This window comes from Coregonus lavaretus, assembly GCF_964263955.1.
Source record: "Coregonus lavaretus genome assembly, chromosome: 2".
In the NCBI taxonomy this organism is placed as follows: Eukaryota; Metazoa; Chordata; class Actinopteri; order Salmoniformes; family Salmonidae; genus Coregonus; species Coregonus lavaretus.
The window spans coordinates 3,745,427-3,765,108 of record NC_139989.1 but is presented as its reverse complement, the minus strand read 5'-3'; the positions used below and the strand labels follow the sequence as shown (position 1 = coordinate 3,765,108).

Below are 19,682 nucleotides of genomic sequence, written 5' to 3'. Positions count from 1 at the left end.
ACTTAACCCTAATTTTCCCCAGTGGTGCTGTACTACTATGGCTGACCCTGTAAAACAACACATTTCACTGCACCTATCTGGTGTATCTGACAATAAAACCCATATTATTTTATTTGACTAAATCAACATGTGCAGATGGTGGCAGGTGTAACCATGGTGTGAGACTGCCATCATTGAAGTCCTTTGTGTTGACAAGGGGCACAAGGGGCATTGTACAAAACAAAGTAATCAATGATTGGATCATCTCTAACCAATCAGAGTATCAAAGCCAATGAAGAATTGTCAAACCCCTGTTTTACCCAAGTGTGTTCTGGCTCTGGCCCAACCCATCGGTTCCTGGACCAATCATACGGCCCCGAATGTGTTCACATTTAATGACCCATTGGGGTCCTCAGATCCAGACTCATTTACATTTACGTCATTTAGCAGACGCTCTTATCCAGAGCGACTTACATGAGCAATTAGGGTTAAGTGCCTTGCTCAAGGGCACATCTACAGATTTTTCACCTAGTCGGCTCGGGGATTAGAACCAGCGACCTTTCGGTTACTGGCACAACGCTCTTAAGCACTAAGCTACCTGCCGCCCAGACTCATTGCAGAGAAGAAAGTAACGTCCGTGGGCGTGGCGTAGTGTTCGGCCAGAGTAGGGAGTCTGGGTAGCCAGGCAAGCCTGCAGCTGTTGCTGCCAACTGAAGCGGGATATAGGCCTGTTGCATCTATTAAAGCGATTTTTAAGCTCCAAGATAGAGATAGCGTTTGGAAAAACTAGAACAGACCCAAATGTTTGAAATAGCGAAGAACCCCATACATCCTACTTAAATTAGGCCTGTGTCATTTGTTCTGGCCCTGGGCCAGTGTGGCCTAACCATTCAAATTAGGCCCACTCTTTCCGTCTCACTCTCAGCTACTTGGAAAGGCAATATTGCTGGTGTATAACTATTAAGTTAAACAATTTAAACTAGGCCAGTATGAAATCTAACTTATAAAATACTGTAATTATAATTTTGAGCAGACAATTAGAGTTTTGCAGCCTTGAGGCAGAGCGTTTGGTATACAGCTGCTATGGCCCCTAAAGCTGACCGTGCTGGGCCAGACAGAGAGACAGAGTTCTTACCTGCGCCCGTATCCTTGTTCTTGCTGTCGGTGCCCGGTTCCTGGGCTTGCTTGTCGTTGTCACAAGTCCCCTGGTCCAGCCGTGCTTCAGTGCTGGAGCAGCAGTACCGGAGCTCGCATTTTCCGCAGCAGATGATGGCATCCTCACCATCGAACTTCTCCGGGCACTGAAAGCCCTCTCTCCAGGTGCCCTGGGTGTCATGCCAACCGTGACAGTACTCTCCACTCGCCTTAACGTCAATAATAACCAGGAGCAGAGTCACAACCACGGTGACAGACATTGGGAGACCTCGGCCACCCCACATCCCGACCCCGGTACCCGTGTGGGCGCGCTATAAGAGACGGAGGCTTTCTTTCTCTCAGGCTCTAACCTGGTTAACGGAGTGATACGGTGGATGGATGAAATGAAAGAAAGAGAGGCGACAAAGTGGAAACAAAACAAACGTCTTTGAAACTGTCATTTGACAGTGGAATTCCGTGCATAGCCTAATTCAATAGATCCACAAATGTGTCACCAAAGCGCTCATTTTAGAAGTATCCACTGTTTGAAGTTTATCACAAGATTCCGAGTAGTTTATTTACGATTGTTGGGAAAATAAACCATGATACCCAGGACATAAATACATTTGACAACAATCATATAAATAGCCTATTTTTTTGCGCGTATTTCACTCTCCATTCCACGGCTGTGAGCTCTGGGAGTCCCGGGTAAATCCAACATCAATCCAGGCTGAACGGAATCCCTCTGGCACGGAAGCGAGTCTGTCCATGGTCTCCTGAAAATGCACTACTCGAATGACTTTACCTCAGATAGCAGCGAAACCAACCCTGGCTTTACATGTAATCCATACGCGCCCTGCGAGTGTTCACACGGAATCTTCCTCTGTCCAGTCCACCAGCCCAGCAAGTTGTGTTTCTCCTCTTCTAATGCATGTCGATTAACTCCTCCAAATGTTATCTACAGTAGACTAACATGTAGGAAACTAGACCATGAGACTAAAATCGAACAGAGCATGGTATTCACCGTTTCTGGTGGATAGTCTACGTCAGAAAGAGACGTGCAAGTGATGTCAACTTTGCACCCATTCATACAGTATTGCCTCCCAGTCCGAGTTCAGCTAGGGCGAGTGCCTCGAATCAGCGTGTCCAGTTTCAATGAAAGGTGGTCAACAGTTAAACTTCCGCTTGCGCATTGGTCATTGACATGTTCCTATACTTTTCAGTGCTCAGCTCAGCCAGCCAGCCAGTTGTCAGTATGAACAAGTGTCACTGCGCTCCGTCCCGAGGAGCCCCTCCGCTTTCCGAGGGTAGGCCCCGTGCGGTGTTGGGTGTGGTTACCCCCTTGGGACCCCTGCGCGCACAATGGAAGCCCCGATTGTTGAATGGAGTGCACTATTTACTGCTGGCGGAGCGGCACTCTCACTCATACATTATCACTTTAAATTGACTTGTGTGCATAAAAACTATGGCCAAGACGCACGCACGTACACACACACACACACACACACACACACACACACACATATTTGGATATTAATAGGCCCTATCAAGTGAATACTAACTCATTACCTACCTACTTATTTTCTGTTAGGCTATATTGCATGCTCAGTGTTCATGGTCATGGGCATAAGGTGTATTCTATTAGAGCTAGACAATGACAATAGTAGTTATGCTATAGGCCTTGTTATGCTATGTGTATAGTGATGGGAAAAGTACCCAATCGTCATGCTTGAGTAAAAGTTAAGATACCTTAATAGAAAATGACTCAAGTAAAAGTGAAAGTCACCCAGTAAAATACTACTAAAGTAAAAGTCTAAAAGTATCTGGTTTTTAAAATACTTAAGTACCAAACGTAAATGTAATTGCTAAAATACACATAAGTATCAAAAGTAAAAGTATAAATCATTTCAAATTCCCTATTATAAGCAACCCAGACGGCAAGATTGTCTTGTTTTTCTAATTTACATATAGCCCGGGCCATGCTCCAACACTCAGTCATCTTTACAAAGGAAGCATGTGTGTTTAGATCAGAGCCAGTAGAGATGACCAGGCAAAGGAAGCATGTGTGTTTAGATCAGAGCCAGTAGAGATGACCAGGCAAAGGAAGCATGTGTGTTTAGATCAGAGCCAGTAGAGATGACCAGGCATAATCTCTTGATAAGTGCGTGAATTTGACCATTCTACTGTCCTGCTCTCAGTAATGAGTACTTTTGGGTGTCAGGGAAAATGTACGGAATACAAAGTATATTATTTTCTTTAGGGATGTAGTGGAGTAAAAGTAAAAGTTGTCAAAAATATAAATAGTAAAGTACAGTACAGATACCCCAAAAAACTACTTTAAATTATTTTTACTTAAGTACTTTACACCACTGTATGTGTCGGTCTACTGTTCTATCATCTAGCACAATTGAAACATTATGGGAGCTGAAAATCATTAGTCAGATGACATTGCCTCCTGGTGGTTATAAATATTAGCACACATGATAGTATAATCTTTTTCCCCCATAATTAAGACACATTGTTTATATTTTTATTTGGGGACGTGATGAACAGTTGGCCTATGTTTCAGGTCATTCTATTTTAACTGTTCAGCCCAATCTGAAGCTCTTACTAGCTACACTACACCCCTTGCTTGTGGCTATGTTGAAAACTACATTTCCCGTTATGCTCTACTGTCAAATAGCGTCCTTGGTAACTAGGAAGCGAAGTAATTTAACCCAGAAGCGCGCAACTGTTGGACACAGCGCCAGTCCACAACCGTAAGAAAACATTGACAGCTTTTTCTCAGAGCACAATCTGGATTGGACATCTTGTGTGCACGGATCGTGCTGCATCAATGCCTGGGAGAGTGAAATGATTAATTGCCCACATAAAGAAGGCAAATCCCACTGTATCATTCACAGAGAGGCATTGGCCAGCAAGAGAATGAGTCCTGAGTTACATGATGTTTTGAATGACGCGGTGAAAGTGATTAACTTTATCATGTCCAGGCCTCTGAATCACCGACTGTTTGAAAGGCTCTGTGATGACAGTGGTAATGAGCACCAGCAGCTACTGCTTCACACCATCGTCCGTTGGCTATCCAGAGGGAAAAACGCTACAGATTTTCTGTCTGAGCACTCACACCCCCTTGTGGCTGTGTTCGATGACACAGACTGGGGAGCCCGCCTTGCCTGTCTTGCTGATGTCAGCAAACTGAACAACCTGAATCTACAGTACCTTGGAAAAGTATTCATCCCCCTTGGTGTTTTTCCTATTTGTTGCATTACAACCTGTAATTTAAATGGATTTTTATTTGGATTTCATGTAATGGACATACACAAAATAGTCAAAATTGAAGTGAAATTCAAAAAATAACTTGTTTCAAAAAATTCTAAAAAATTTATAACGGAAAAGTGGTGCGTGCATATGTATTCACCCCCTTTGCTATGAAGCCCCTAAATAAGATCTGGTGCAACCAATTACCTTCAGAAGTCACATAATTAGTTAAATAAAGTCCACCTGTGTGCAATCTAAGTGTCACATGATCTGTCACATGATCTCAGTATATATACACCTGTTCTGAAAGGCCCCAGAGTCTGCAACACCACTAAGCAAGGGGCACCACCAAGCAAGCGGCACCATGAAGACCAAGGAGCTCTCCAAACAGGTCAGGGACAAAGTTGTGGAGAAGTACAGATCAGAGTTGGGTTCTAAAAAAATATCAGAAACTTTGAACATCCCACGGAGCACCATTAAATCCATTATTAAAAAATGGAAAGAATATGGCACCACAACAAACCTGCCAAGAGAGGACCGCTCACCAAAACTCAATGACCAGGCAAGGAGATCATTAATCAGAGCGGCAACAAAGAGACCAAAGATAACCCTGAAGGAGCTGCAAAGCTCCACAGCGGAGATTGCAGTATCTGTCCATAGGACCACTTTAAGCCGTACACTCCACAGAGCTGAGTGTCCAGAAAAAAGCCATTGCTTAAAGAAAAAAATAAGCTAACACATTTGGTGTTCACCAAAAGGCATGTGGGAGACTCCCCAAACATATGGAAGAAGGTACTCTGGTCAGATGAGACTAAAATTGAGCTTTTTGGCCATCAAGGAAAACGCTATGTATGTCTGGCGCAAACCCAACACCTCTCATCACCCCGAGAACACCATCCCCAGAGTGAAGCATGGTGGTGGCAGCATCATGCTGTGGGGATGTTTTTCATCGGCAGGGACTGGGAAACTGGTCAGAATTGAAGGAATGATGGATGGCGCTAAATACAGGGACATTCTTGAGGGAAACCTGTTTCAGTCTTCCAGAGATTTGAGACTGGGACGGAAGTTCACCTTCCAGCAGGACAATGACCCTAAGCATACTGCTAAAGCAACAATCGAGTGGTTTAAGGGGAAACATATAAATGTCTTGGAATGGTCTAGTCAAAGCCCAGACCTCAATCCAATTGAGAATCTGTGGTATGACTTAAAGATTGCTGTACATCATTGGAACCCATCCAACTTGAAGGAGCTGGAGTAGTTTTGCCTTGAAGAATGGGCAAAAATCCCAGTGGCTAGATGTGCCAAGCTTATAGATACATTCCCCAAGAGACTTGCAGCTGTAATTGCTGCAAAAGGTGGCTCTACAATGTATTGACTTTGGGGGGTGAATAGTTATGCATGCTCAAGTTTTCAGTTTTTTTGTCTTATTTCTTGTTTGTTTCACCCCCAAAAATATTTTGCATCTTCAAAGTGGTAGGCATGTTGTGTAAATCAAATGACACAAACCCCCAAAAATCCATTTTAATTCCAGGTTGTAAGGCAACAAAATAGGGAAAATGCCAAGGGGGTGAATACTTTCGCAAGCTACTGTATCTGTGACTAACAGATACATATTGGTATTCCCAGTCATGTAACATCCATAGATTAAGGCCTAATTAATTTATTACTGATTTCCTCATATGAACTGTAAGTCAGTAAAATCTTTGAAATTGTTGCATGTGGCGTTTATATTTTTGTTCAGTGTATATATACAGTGGATATCATAAATATTCACCCCACTTGGATTTTTTCACAAAGTGGGATTGAAATAGATTTAGTTGTTATTTTTTTGTCATTGATCTACACAAAAGTGAAAAGAAAATTCTACAAATGTTAACAAATTAATACAAATTGTATAACTAAAATATAGTTGTTTATATATATTTTCACATTATGAGGTTGGAATAATACTGTGAAATTGTGAACATTATGATAATGCACTTTTAGTGTAAGAGCTGTTTGAAAAGACTGCCGGGAATTTCAGCTTGTTTGGCTGGGAGGGGTTTTTGGCGGTGTAAGTTAATAGACCAATAACAACGAGAGTTTGCTCTCCTCTCTCTGACAATAATAGCTACAGTGCTTTCAGAAAGTATTCATACCCCTTGACTTATTCCACATTTTGTTGTGTTCCAGCCCTAATTCAAAATGGATTAAATATATTTTTTCTCTCACCCATCTATACACAATACCCCATAATTATAACGACACAGGATGAGACCCAGATGCAGACACAGGAGGCAGATGGTTCGAGTCTCTGATATTTATTAATAGAGGGGCAGGCAAGAGGCAGGTCGAAGACAGACAGAAGTTCATAAACCAGGTCAGAGTCAGATAGGTACAGGACGGTAGGCAGGCTCGAGGTCAGGGCAGGCAGAATGGTATGGCAGGCGGGCTCAGGGTCAAGGAAGGCAGAAATGGTCGGAACCGGGAGGACTAGAAAACAGGGACTAGAAAAACAGGAGTACTGAAAAAAATACTGGTAGGCTTGACGAGACAAGACGAACTGGCAACAGACAAACAGAAAACACTGGTATAAATACACAGGTGATAATGGGGACAAATGGGAGACACCTGGTGGGGGGTGGAGACGAGCACAATACAGGTGAAACAGATCAGGGTGTGACAATAATGACAAAGTGAAAACATGTTTTTAGAAATGTTTGCAAATGTATTGAAAATGAAATACAGAAATATCTCATTTACATAAGTATTATTATTTTCAAAATTCTTCAAGCTCTGTCAAATTGGTTGTTGACCATTGCTAGAGATCCATTTTTAAGTCTTGCCATAGATTTTCAAGCAGATTTATGTAAAAACTTTAACTCGGCCACTCAGGAACATTCACTGTCTTCTTGGTAAGCAACTCCAGTGTATATTTGGCCTTGTGTTTTAGGTTATTGTCCTGCTGAAAGGTGAATTAATCTCCCAGTGTCTGGTGGAAAGCAGACTGAAGCTGGTTTTCCTCTAGGATTTTGACTGTGTTTAGCTCCATTCCGTTTATTTTTTATCCTGAAAAACTCCCCAGTCCTTAACAATTACAAGCATACCCATAACATGATGCAGCCACCACTATGCTTGAAAATATGGAGACTGGTACTCAGTAATGTGTTGTATTGGATTTACCCCAAAGATAAGACTTTGTATTCAGGACAAAAAGTGAATTGCTTTGCCACATTTTTTGCAGTATTACTTTAGTTCCTTGTACCAATGGGATGCATGTTTTGGAATATCCATGAAACTTATTATGTGACTTGTTAAGCACATTTTTACTCCTGAACTTATTTAGGCTTCCCATAACAAATGGGTTGAATACTTATTGACTCAAGACATATATCAGCGTTTCATTTTTTATTAATTTGTGAACATCTCAAAAATCATATTTCCACTTTGACATTATGGGGTATTGTGTGTAGGCCAGTGACAAAAACATCTGCATGTAATTCACTTAAAATTCAGGCTGTAACACAACAAAGTGTGGAAAAAGTCAAGGGGTGTGAATACTTTCTGAAGGCACTGCAGTTTTCAGGTTAGACATCCCTCCCATTAGACCCCTCCAATTAAGCCCCTCTCTAAGACAACTCCCAGACAGTCCTAGCAAAATTCTTGCTTGAGAAATAGCTTTTTGCTAAGAAGCTGTTTTGGTTTCTTTTTTTTACCATTTTTATTGAAAACAATCACAGTAAGGTACTTAATTGTTACCCAGAAATGATTTGATATTGAGATAAAAATGGCTGCATTGGACCTTTAATAAATCTAATAATAAGTCATGGACTCACTCTGTGTGAAATAATAGGGGTTGACATGATTTTTGAATGACTACCCCTTCTTCTGTCCCCCATACATACAGGACAACGTCTGTAAGGTCCCTCAGTCAAGCATTGAATTTCAAGCACAGATTGAACTATAAAGACCAGGGAGCTTTTCGAAAGCCTCATGAAGGGAAGTGGATGTGCAACTTTCACTTTCGAGACGATATCAAGAAGATACATGGGCTCTGATAATGTAGCCTGTTGTTTGGCTCCCATGTTGGTTCTGAAATCACCATCACCCACTAATTAACTTGTCATTTTTGCAGATTAAATGTTTGACCTAGTAATGTATCAATATTTATCGTTTACAAATTATGACATAGCCAATGAATATATAGCACAATTTTGGATTTCACCTCCATCTCAAAATCGAATGCATGCGCCTTGCAAATGTGTTTGATCGTTATGATATTATATCAATTTTATCCTGTATATCTAAAAATGACCATATACACTGATTGTTTAAAGCAAAATACCAAAACTATTGCTGATGGTGACCCTGAACAACGTTCAGAAGGTAGAGCCAGATGAGGGTTGTGTTTCCAGTAAAACTAAATGTTCAAACAGCGCATAGATAACAACAATTTTGCAAATTACATAGGTTGTCACTCAACTAATAGAGCCTAATATCACGCAAGCCAGTCCCCCGAGGTCGCCCCCCCCCCCCCCCCAGATAGCATATGAACATGTCATAAGACATTACTTTTTTTTCTTGCAGGAAATTAGCTTTAGAATTTCACTAGGCAAAAATCCATCTACCATTTCCTGTTTGCTAAAACTCTAATAGTTCTCCTAATTTCAGTTTATGTGACAAAATAAGCTAGTATAGTGTAGCGAATCATTGTACCATCTAAACCGCAGTGAAATCTATTTTCAGCTGTATGAAGCTGGTGTACAGTCGTGGTCAAAAGTTTTGAGAATGACACAAATACTAATTTTCACAAAGTCTGCTGCCTCAGTTTTGATGATGGCAATTTGCATATACTCCAGAATGTCATGAAGAGTGATCAGATGAATTGCAATTAATTGCAAAATCCCTCTTTGCCATGAAAATGAACTTAATCCCCAAAAAACATTTCCACTGCATTTCAGCCCTGCCACAAAAGGACCAGCTGCCATCATGTCAGTGATTCTCTCGTTAACATAGGTGAGAGTGTTGACGAGGACAAGGCTGGAGATCACTATGTCATGCTAATTGATTTAGAATAACAGACTGGAAGCTTTAAAAGGAGGGTGGTGCTTGAAATCATTGTTCTTCCTCTGTTAACCATGGTTAACTGCAAGGAAACACGTGCCGTCATCATTGCTTTGCACAAAAAGGGCTTCACAGGCAAGGATATTGCTGCTAGTAAGATTGCACCTAAATCAACCATTTATCGGATCATCAAGAACTTCAAGGAGAGAGGTTAAATTGTTGTGAAGAAGGCGTCAGGGCGCCCAAGAAAGTCCAGCAAGTGCCAGGACCGTCTCCTAAAGTTGATTCAGCTGCGGGATCAGGGCACCAACAGTGCAGAGCTTGCTCAGGAATGGCAGCAGGCAGGTGTGAGTGCATCTGCACGCACAGTGAGGCGAAGACTTTTGGAGGATGGCCTGGTGTCAAGAAGGGCAGCAAAGAAGCCACTTCTCTCCAGGAAAAACAGGGACAGACTGATATTCTGCAAAAGGTACAGGGATTGGACTGCTGAGGACTGGGGTAAAGTCATTTTCTCTGATGAATCCCCTTTCCGATTGTTTGGGGCATCCGGAAAACACCTTGTCCGGAGAAGACAAGGTGAGCGCTACCATCAGTCCTGTGTCATGTCAACAGTAAAGCATCCTGAGACCATTCATGTGTGGGGTTGCTTCTCAGCCAAGGGAGTGGGCTCACACAATTTTGCCTAAGAACACAGCCATGAATAAAGAATGGTACCAACACATCCTCCGAGAGCAACTTCTCCCAACCATCCGAGAACAGTTTGGTGACGACCAATGTCTTTTCCAGCATGATGGAGCACCTTGCCATAAGGCAAAAGTGATAACTAAGTGGCTCGGGGAACAAAACATCGAAATTTTGGGTCCATGGCCAGGAAACTCCCCAGACCTTAATCCCATTGAGAACTCCAAGCATTGATTATGCAAGAATGGGCTGCCATCAGTCAGGATGTGGCCCAGAAGTTAACTGACAGCATGCCAGGGCGGATTGCAGAGGTCTTGAAAAAGAAGGGTCAACACTGCAAATATTGACTCTTTGCATAAACTTAATGTAATTGTCAATAAAAGCCTTTGACACTTATGGAATGCTTGTAATTATACTTCAGTATACCATAGTAACATCTGACAAAAATATCTCATAACACTGAAGCAGCGAACTTTGTGAAGACCAATACTTGTGTCATTCTCAAAACTTTTGACCACGACTGTACAAAACCTAAAGTAAAAGAGCAAAAACAAAACGTAAGAACCTGAAGCATAGAAATAGCGCACATAAAACAGATCTACCACTTCTTAGACTTGCTTTCAAGTAGAATGATGTGAATTTATTGGGTCTCCCAAAAAGTTACATATTAAAACTAAAATTTTCTCTCAGCCTCATGGCAAAATGTGTAGAATAGCAGGAAACTAGCTCAAGGAAGTTGGTACAATCCTTGTCCGGCAGGGAAACTTTATTTATATAGTTGAAAAAAATTGATTTTGTTAAATTATTAGAGTTTAAAATGTACATTTAGGGGTATTGTATAAGGGAAAATATTTGTTTTGGGAATTTTCAAAATGCTTTTAATATTATTCATTTCGATGTCGGCTCTATGCCTTGAAATGACCTTGTCTGGAGAAAAGGATCCCAATTTCAAAACGGGCAGAAATTGATATTAACTGAAAAATGATCTTATGTAGTTTCTTGTGACTTTAAGCCCTCTGTGACTTTAAATAAAATTTCTCTCAAAATTGTGATTCCTAAAATATATTTCCGGAGATTTGTCTAAAATCTTAAATGAATCAGGAATGAGCAGGGTCAGCTATACCATAAGGACCTCTTATTCATGTCCTTACTACATGTAGTGCAACAAGACCACTCATGGTCTGGAAAGTTCTCTACTTTTGATAGAGAAACAATATTGGAATCACCATGGTCACAACCATAAACTGTCAACTTCATCTGCCTGATAGAAAATGAATTTTGGTTCAAATAAAAAACAATTTAATTTGTCACATGCTTCTTAAACAACAGGTGTGAACTAACAGTGAAATGCTTAATTACAGGCCCTTCCCAACAATGCAGAGAGAAAGAAATAGAGAAATAATAGAAAAGTAAAACACTTAATGATAGATACACAATGAGTAACAATAACTATATATATATATACAAGGGGTACCAGCACCGAGTTGTTGTGCATAGGTACGAGGTAATTGAGGTAGATACACTATATGACCAAAAATATGTGGACACCTGCTTGTCGAACATCTCATTCCAAAATCATGGGCATTATTATGGAGTTAGTCCCCCCTTTGCTGCTATAACAGCCTCCACTCTTCTGGGAAGGCTTTCCACTAGATGTTGGAACATTGTTGCGGGGACTTGCTTCCATTCAGCCACGAGAGCATTAGTGAGGTTGGGCACTGATGTTGGGCGATTAGGCCACGCTCGCAGTCGGCGTTCCAATTCATCCCAAAGGTGTTTGATGGGGTTGAGGTCAGTGATAAAGCTCGACAGGATGCTCGCAGTGGTGCATCTGTAGAAGTTTGTGAGGGTCATTACATTTTCACCCTTGACCTCTCTGTCACAGATCAGCTCCCTCACCAGAGAGCAGGTTGAGTTGACCTTCCACATTCAAGTAGTTGACTCTACCGCAATTATTCAAAACATGCATTAAATGTTTAATCTACTAGATGTGAGTTTTTCAACATTTCCCCAGAGCAAAAGCACGTTGCAGCTAGATGTTGCAATACTACTAAGTTGCCAACAGATGGGGGTGTTTCAATCAAAACATAATTTATATTTACATTTTAGTCATTTAGCAGACGCTCTTATCCAGAGCAACTTACAGTTAGTGAGTGCATACTTTTTTTTTTCTTCATATTGGTCCCCCGTGGGAATCGAACCCACAACCTTGGCGTTGCAAGCGCCATGCTCTACCAACTGAGCTACACGGGACTATTGAAAGTCAATATGGAAATACAGTATTTGAGGGGGTAATTATTGGGGGGCTTTTGGGGTCTTAGTGGACCCAAGGGCACAAAATAGGGAAATAAAAGCAAGAGTTTCTTTGCTGCAATTGATATTGTGTAATGTGATGTCAAATGTCTTATTAGCTAGCCTGTCTAAAGTTTGAGGAAGCAAGAAAGTCCACAATGTCCCCAACAGCAAAATAAGCTAAAAAATATTAGTATGATGATCAGTTCCTAAAGCCTTCCCGCTCTCTTTAATGTTCAGTCCAGACAAAACATAGACATGTACTGTAGCAAAGGATCCCATTTTTTTTCTCCTACATGTTGAGTGATTTATATAGCTGTTTAGACTGCTTCATGAACTTTTATCCACAAACCGTTTTATCAACCAGTAATTCAACAGACAATATAATATTTATCACCTCAGGTGTGTACTGTGCTATATTCTGTGGTCTGCAGGTTGCAGGGCCAGGGGTCAGAGTAGAGCAGAGTAGAGTGGGGAGGAAGGAGAGGACCACTTGAGTTTTTCCAGAGAGGGGTGACAGTGCCACAATAGCCAGGGGGAATATCTAAAGGAGTAAATATGTCAGATAATAACTGTGCTGCAGTATAAAGAGGCCGGGAGCATCGGCGGTAAACGCAGGGTTAAGGGTCGTCACGGTGATGCCGGGGGGGAGGGGGGAGGGGGGGGGGCCTATTGTGTTCTGTGAGGCTGAGTGGAGGACGGGATGAATGAGGATTAACCTTGCCCCAGTGGCTCTCTATGCCCCCTCACACACCCTGAGACCTGGGGACATTCCCATGTGGAAACTCGCTCCTTTATCTGCCTCCCGGGAGTCAAAGGAGAGTCCAGCCAGCCGCTCCACACACCACATACGCACTTGTCCTAATGCACAGTCATTACATTAAAATGTTATGTACTCATTTAGGGTAGATGCACATTGCACACACACACACACACACAGAGAGAGAGAGACATACACACATACAGTACAGACATACACACACAAACACACAGACAATGTCAATATGAGAGGGGCGTGGGGAGGACTGTGCAGACACACGCTTTAGTTTTCTTAACACATTTAAATCTGCTCCCACTTCACCTTAATGAAGGGGGGTTGGAGTCGCCCCCTCTACACAGCCCAGAAAACACACACTCCAGCTCAAACACACACCCTCTTTCTCACACACACACTCAGTCACTGGTTGACATGATTGACTTCCACATTGTCTAGGGAAGTTGTGAGGGACACTTGACATGCTAAAGTAGTGGTTAATGGTTGGAGATTGGTGGTCAGAATGAAAAAGATATCGTGATGAAGCACTCTGTCTGTGTGATATAAATGCCTGATTTAGCTCTTTCTCTCTCTCCCCGTTGACCTCCAGGATATTAGCTCATGTGAATGCTTCACCACAGGTGGCCCTAGGGAGATTGCAGATAGACGTTTCTTACATCTGGTCTGATATTGGTACATCAAAATCACTCTGCTACTAAGCTTTGCCAGTGTTTTTTGTAGACGGTCCAGGCTTTCAGACACACATCGATGCATAGAAGGACTGCTATCAGAATATCTAATAACAAAGTAGTCTCTTCCGACCGTGCTGATTTCGCGATCAGTTTACATTCTGTTTCGCTACACAATGAAAGGAAGACGGTGGATCAAAGATAAAGAAGGAAAACAATGCAGCAACTGTACTTTCAATGTACTTTTGCAGAGTGTGGTTTTGGAATGTATCCACTGGTTCTTCCTCATTGACTTCTATAGAAGCGTTGGAGCCAAGTGGCCGTACACTCTCAGGTAACATACCATTAGTTCTCTCTAAACTTTGTCGCTTCACTTTGCCTCCACCAGAGGGCAACATCCATATACCGCCACTCTGTCCACATACACAGTACGAGGCTTGTGTTGAGGGAGTTGCAGTTGGTCTGAATGAACCTCAAAGTGTGTGGTCAGAATTCAGAAACTACCAGAGAGTAACACATTGACTGTTATGGTATGTCTCTATAAGCGGGTGTGTGAAGAAGGGAGAGTGTGTGTTTGAAGTGAGTCTTCATGCGTGTGTGTGTGTACAGCACAGCTGTGTTAGGATCTGATCTGAAGCAGGCTGTTGCTTGCTGTGAAAATATTATTGCAAGTGTTTATTATTGCTTCAGTGTGAAACACTGGGAGTGTGTGTCTGTGTGTGTGTGTGTGTGTGTGGGGGGGGGTCATCTCTCCCCCTCCCTCCGTCTCTCCCGCTCTGCCTCTTCTGTTCCCACAGGCCTACCCCCAGCCCCCTGCCCGGGCCCCAGTGCAGGCTGGGTAATGGCGAGGCCTATTGGAGTTGATTAGTTCCGGCTGGATCCCAGATAGCGTTCTGACAGGCAGGAGAAACGAGCTCCCAGTGTGACCCCCCCCCCCTCCATCTGAGGCACAATGGGGCCGCCAGGAGAAGGACGTTTTAAACAACTGCAACTCTGCTCAACTCTAACAATGCTCCCCCCCAACCCCAACACCCAATACTGGGCCATTATCAGAGCACACACCCACACCATGCTATTAACACACATATCACTTCATAAAACACACAGACTATAGTGTTACTACAGCAGATACCAACACACAAGGATCACGCTACAACTTCAACACAACAACATAAAGATAACATGTTGCTGAAACAGAATATTCTCTACAAAATAGAATCTTGAAGAAACTCTCAGTAACCAAGAGTTACACCATTACTTAGCACATCAATACAACACCACTATGATAGCACAAAAGTACAACACTACTATGATAGCACATCAATACAACACTACTATGATAGCACATCAATACAACATTACTATGATAACATATCAATACAACACTACTATGATAGCACATCAATACAACACTACTATGATAGCACATCAATACAACATTACTATGATAGCACATCAATACAACACCACTATGCTAGCACATCAATACAACACCACTATGATAGCACATCAATACAACACTACTATGACAGCACATTAATTTGCATACCGCCCCAACAGATCCACTATGTTAGCACATCAATACAACACCACTATGATAGCACATCAATACAACATTACTGTGATAGCACATCAATACAACATTACTATGATAGCACATAAATACAACATTACTATGATAGCACATAAATACAACATTACTATGATAGCACATCAATACAACACCACTATGATAGCACACCAATACAACACCACTATGTTAGCACATCAATACAACACTACTATGATAGTACATCAATACAACACCACTATGATAGCACATCAATACAACACTACTATGTTAGCACATCAATACAACACTACTATGATAGCACATCAATACAACACTACTATGATAGCACATCAATACAACATTACTATGATAGCACATCAATACAACACCACTATGCTAGCACATCAATACAACACCACTATGTTAGCACATCAATACAACACCACTATGATAGCACATCAATACAACACCACTATGATAGCACATCAGTACAACACTACTATGATAGCACATCAATACAACACTACTATGATAGCACATCAATACAACATTACTATGATAACATATCAATACAACACTACTATGATAGCACATCAATACAACATTACTGTGATAGCACATCAATACAACATTACTATGATAGCACATGAATACAACATTACTATGATAGCACATAAATACAACATTACTATGATAGCACATCAATACAACACCACTATGATAGCACACCAATACAACACCACTATGTTAGCACATCAATACAACACTACTATGATAGTACATCAATACAACACCACTATGATAGCACATCAATACAACACTACTATGATAGCACATCAATACAACACTACTATGATAGCACATCAATACAACACCACTATGATAGCATGGTTGATGGTTCCTCGGAGGGCATAGCGGGATTTCTTATAAGCGTCCGGCTTTCAAGGAGCGGGACTCTAACCCGGACGCTTATAAGAAATCCCGCTATGCCCTCCGACGAACCCTCAAACAGGCAAAGAGTCAATACAGGACTAAGATTGAATCATACTACACCGGCTCTGACGCTCGTCGGATGTGGCAGGGCTTGAAAACTATTACAGACTACAAAGGGAAGCACAGACGCGAGCTTCCCAGTGACACAAGCCTACCAGACGAGCTAAACCACTTCTATGCTCGCTTTGAGGCAAGCAACATTGAAGCATGCATGAGAGCACCAGCTGTTCCGGATGACTATGGGATCACGCTCTCCGTAGCCGATGTGAGTAAGACTTTTAAGCAGGTCAACATTCACAAGGCCGTAGGGCCAGACGGATTACCAGGACGTGTACTCCGAGCATGTGCTGACCAACTGGCAAGTGTCTTCACTGACATTTTCAACATGTCCCTGACTGAGTCTGTAATACCAACATGTTTCAAGCAGACCACCATAGTCCCCGTGCCCAAGAACACTAAGATAACCTGCCTAAATGACTACCGACCCGTAGCACTGACGTCTGTAGCCATGAAGTGCTTTGAAAGGCTGGTCATGACTCACATCAACACCATTATCCCAGAAACCCTAGACCCACTCCAATTTGCATACCGCCCCAACAGATCCACAGATTATGCAATCTCTATTGCACTCCACACTGCCCTTTCCCACCTGGACAAGAGGAACACCTACGTGAGAATGCTATTCATTGACTACAGCTCAGCATTCAACACCATAGTGCCCTCAAAGCTCATCACTAAGCTAAGGATCCTGGGACTAAACACCTCCCTCTGCAACTGGATCCTGGACTTCCTGACGGGCCGCCCCCAGGTGGTAAGGGTAGGTAACAATACATCTGCCACACTGATCCTCAACACGGGGGCCCCTCAGGGGTGCGTGCTCAGTCCCCTCCTGTACTCCCTGTTCACCCATGACTGCATGGCCAGGCACGACTCCAACACCATAATTAAGTTTGCCGACGACACAACAGTGGTAGGCCTGATCACCGACAACGATGAGACAGCCTATAGGGAGGAGGTCAGAGACCTGGCCGTGTGGTGCCAGGATAACAACCTCTCCCTCAACGTGACCAAGACAAAGGAGATGATTGTGGACTACAGGAAAAAAAAGAGGACTGAGCACGCCCCCATTCTCATCGACGGGGCTGTAGTGGAACAGGTTGAGAGCTTCCAGTTCCTTGGTGTCCACATCACCAACGAACTATCATGGTCCAAACACACCAATACGGTCGTGAAGAGGGCACGACAAAGCCTATTCCCCCTCAGGAGACTGAAAAGATTTGGCATGGGTCCTCAGATCCTCAAAAAATTATACAGCTGCACCATCGAGAGCATCCTGACTGGTTGCATCACCGCCTGGTATGGCAACTGCTTGGCCTCCGACCGCAAGGCACTACAGAGGGTAGTGCGTACGGCCCAGTACATCACTGGGGCCAAGCTTCCTGCCATCCAGGACCTCTATACCAGGCGGTGTCAGAGGAAGGCCCTCAAAAGTGTCAAAGACTCCAGCCACCCTAGTCATAGACTGTTCTCTCTGCTACCGCACGGCAAGCGGTACCAGAGTGCCAAGTCTAGGTCCAAAAGACTTCTCAACAGCTTCTACCCCCAAGCCATAAGACTCCTGGACAGCTAATCATGGCTACCCGGACTATTTGCACTGCCCCCCCACCCCATCTTTTTACGCTGCTGCTACTCTGTTAATTATTTATGCATAGTCACTTTAACTCTACCCACATGTACATATTACTTCAACTACCTCAACTAGCCGGTGCCCCCGCACATTGACTCTGCACCGGTACCCCCCTGTATATATAGCCTCCCTACTGTTTTTTTATTTTACTTCTGCTCTTTTTTTTCTCAACACTTTTTTGTTGTTGTTTTATTTTACTTTTTTATTAAAAATAAATGCACTGTTGGTTAAGGGCTGTAAGTAAGCATTTCACTGTAATGTCTGCACCTGTTGTATTCGGCGCATGTGGCCAATAAAATTTGATTTGATTTAATTTGACATCAATACAACACCACTATGATAGCACATCAATACAACACTACTTTGATAGCACATCAATACAACACTACTATGATAGCACATCAATACAACACTACTATGATAGCACATCGATACAACACTATTATGACGGCACCACATCAGTGCAATACTATTGCACAGTAATAACAATGTTATTACATAGCACAGTATGATATTAACAAAACAATGATGCACACACATAGACAAACTATCCCAACATGTGATGACACTACAGAACCAGTATTCCGGAACACCAATAGAGTGACGGTCACCTAACCTCATTCCCCAGCAAACTAACATGACACTACACAACACACCACCTCCCTCCCTCCCTCCCTCCCTCCCTCTCTCCCCCTCTTGTTTTCCTTCCTCTCAGTCCCTCTAGCCTCTTTCTTTCCCACTCTCACCCCCCTTGGATTCTCTCTCTCTCTCTCTCTCTCTCTTTCTCAACACGTAATTGATTAAGAGGCGTTTTCATAAATCAATTTGGGATGCACATCAGTCAGAGCTGAATGGAGGAGCCCCCCTCTGAGGCAGCATATTAATCTACCTCAGCATGCCCTGCCACTCACACACACACACGCACACACACGCACGCACGCATGCACGCACACACACACACACATACACAAACGCACACACACACACACGCACGCACGCACGCATGCATGCACGCACACACACACACACACACATACACGCACACACACACACACACATGCACAAACTACTATTTGAATAGTTTATTTGGAGCCACCATGAAACATGAGTACAAAGAAGCTAAATATTTCAGTGGTCACATGGATTTATCTCACAATATTCATACATAAACAACACTACAAATGACAAATCCCAAACAGTAACACACTTACTATTATGAATAGGGAGAAAGAAAGGTGGATGAAGGAATGGAGAGAGGGACACATGAAAAGAGACATGAATGAAAGGGAGGAATTAGTCTTGAAGGTAAAGAGTTGAGCAGTGGAGTTGTGTTCTCTCAGTGTTGCAGAGTTCAAGTGACTAGACAGACAGATACGTTTTTATACACAAACACAACAGCTCGGCTCCAAGCAGGCTGGCTGTTCACTGCCAGATACTGTACAATGACATGACTTTATCTTCAATAAGTGACCTCATAATGCCTCCTCTTGCAATGTTTTGATATGAGACGTAACCATGACGCCGCCCACTCTTATTAGGACAGCGATGTCAAGTCGCAATGCGTTCTGGGATCGGGGTGCCTTTCAACAGCTGTCTGCTCTTTCCCTCTTCGTCTCCCTC

At 42.7% G+C, this 19,682-nt stretch overlaps 1 protein-coding gene across 1 annotated transcript in view; it reads right to left on the bottom strand.

The window, feature by feature from the left end:
- Window positions 1–2,144, bottom strand: part of LOC311137369 (protein shisa-2-like) — a 12,153-nt gene extending 10,009 nt beyond the window's left edge. The window contains exon 1 of the mRNA XM_084171817.1: window positions 1,115–2,144. Coding sequence (XP_084027943.1) covers window positions 1,115–1,418 — 304 coding nt within the window. The 5' untranslated portion in view covers window positions 1,419–2,144. The remainder of the gene's footprint in view (window positions 1–1,114) is intronic.
- Between the last annotated feature and the right edge of the window lie 17,538 nt (window positions 2,145–19,682).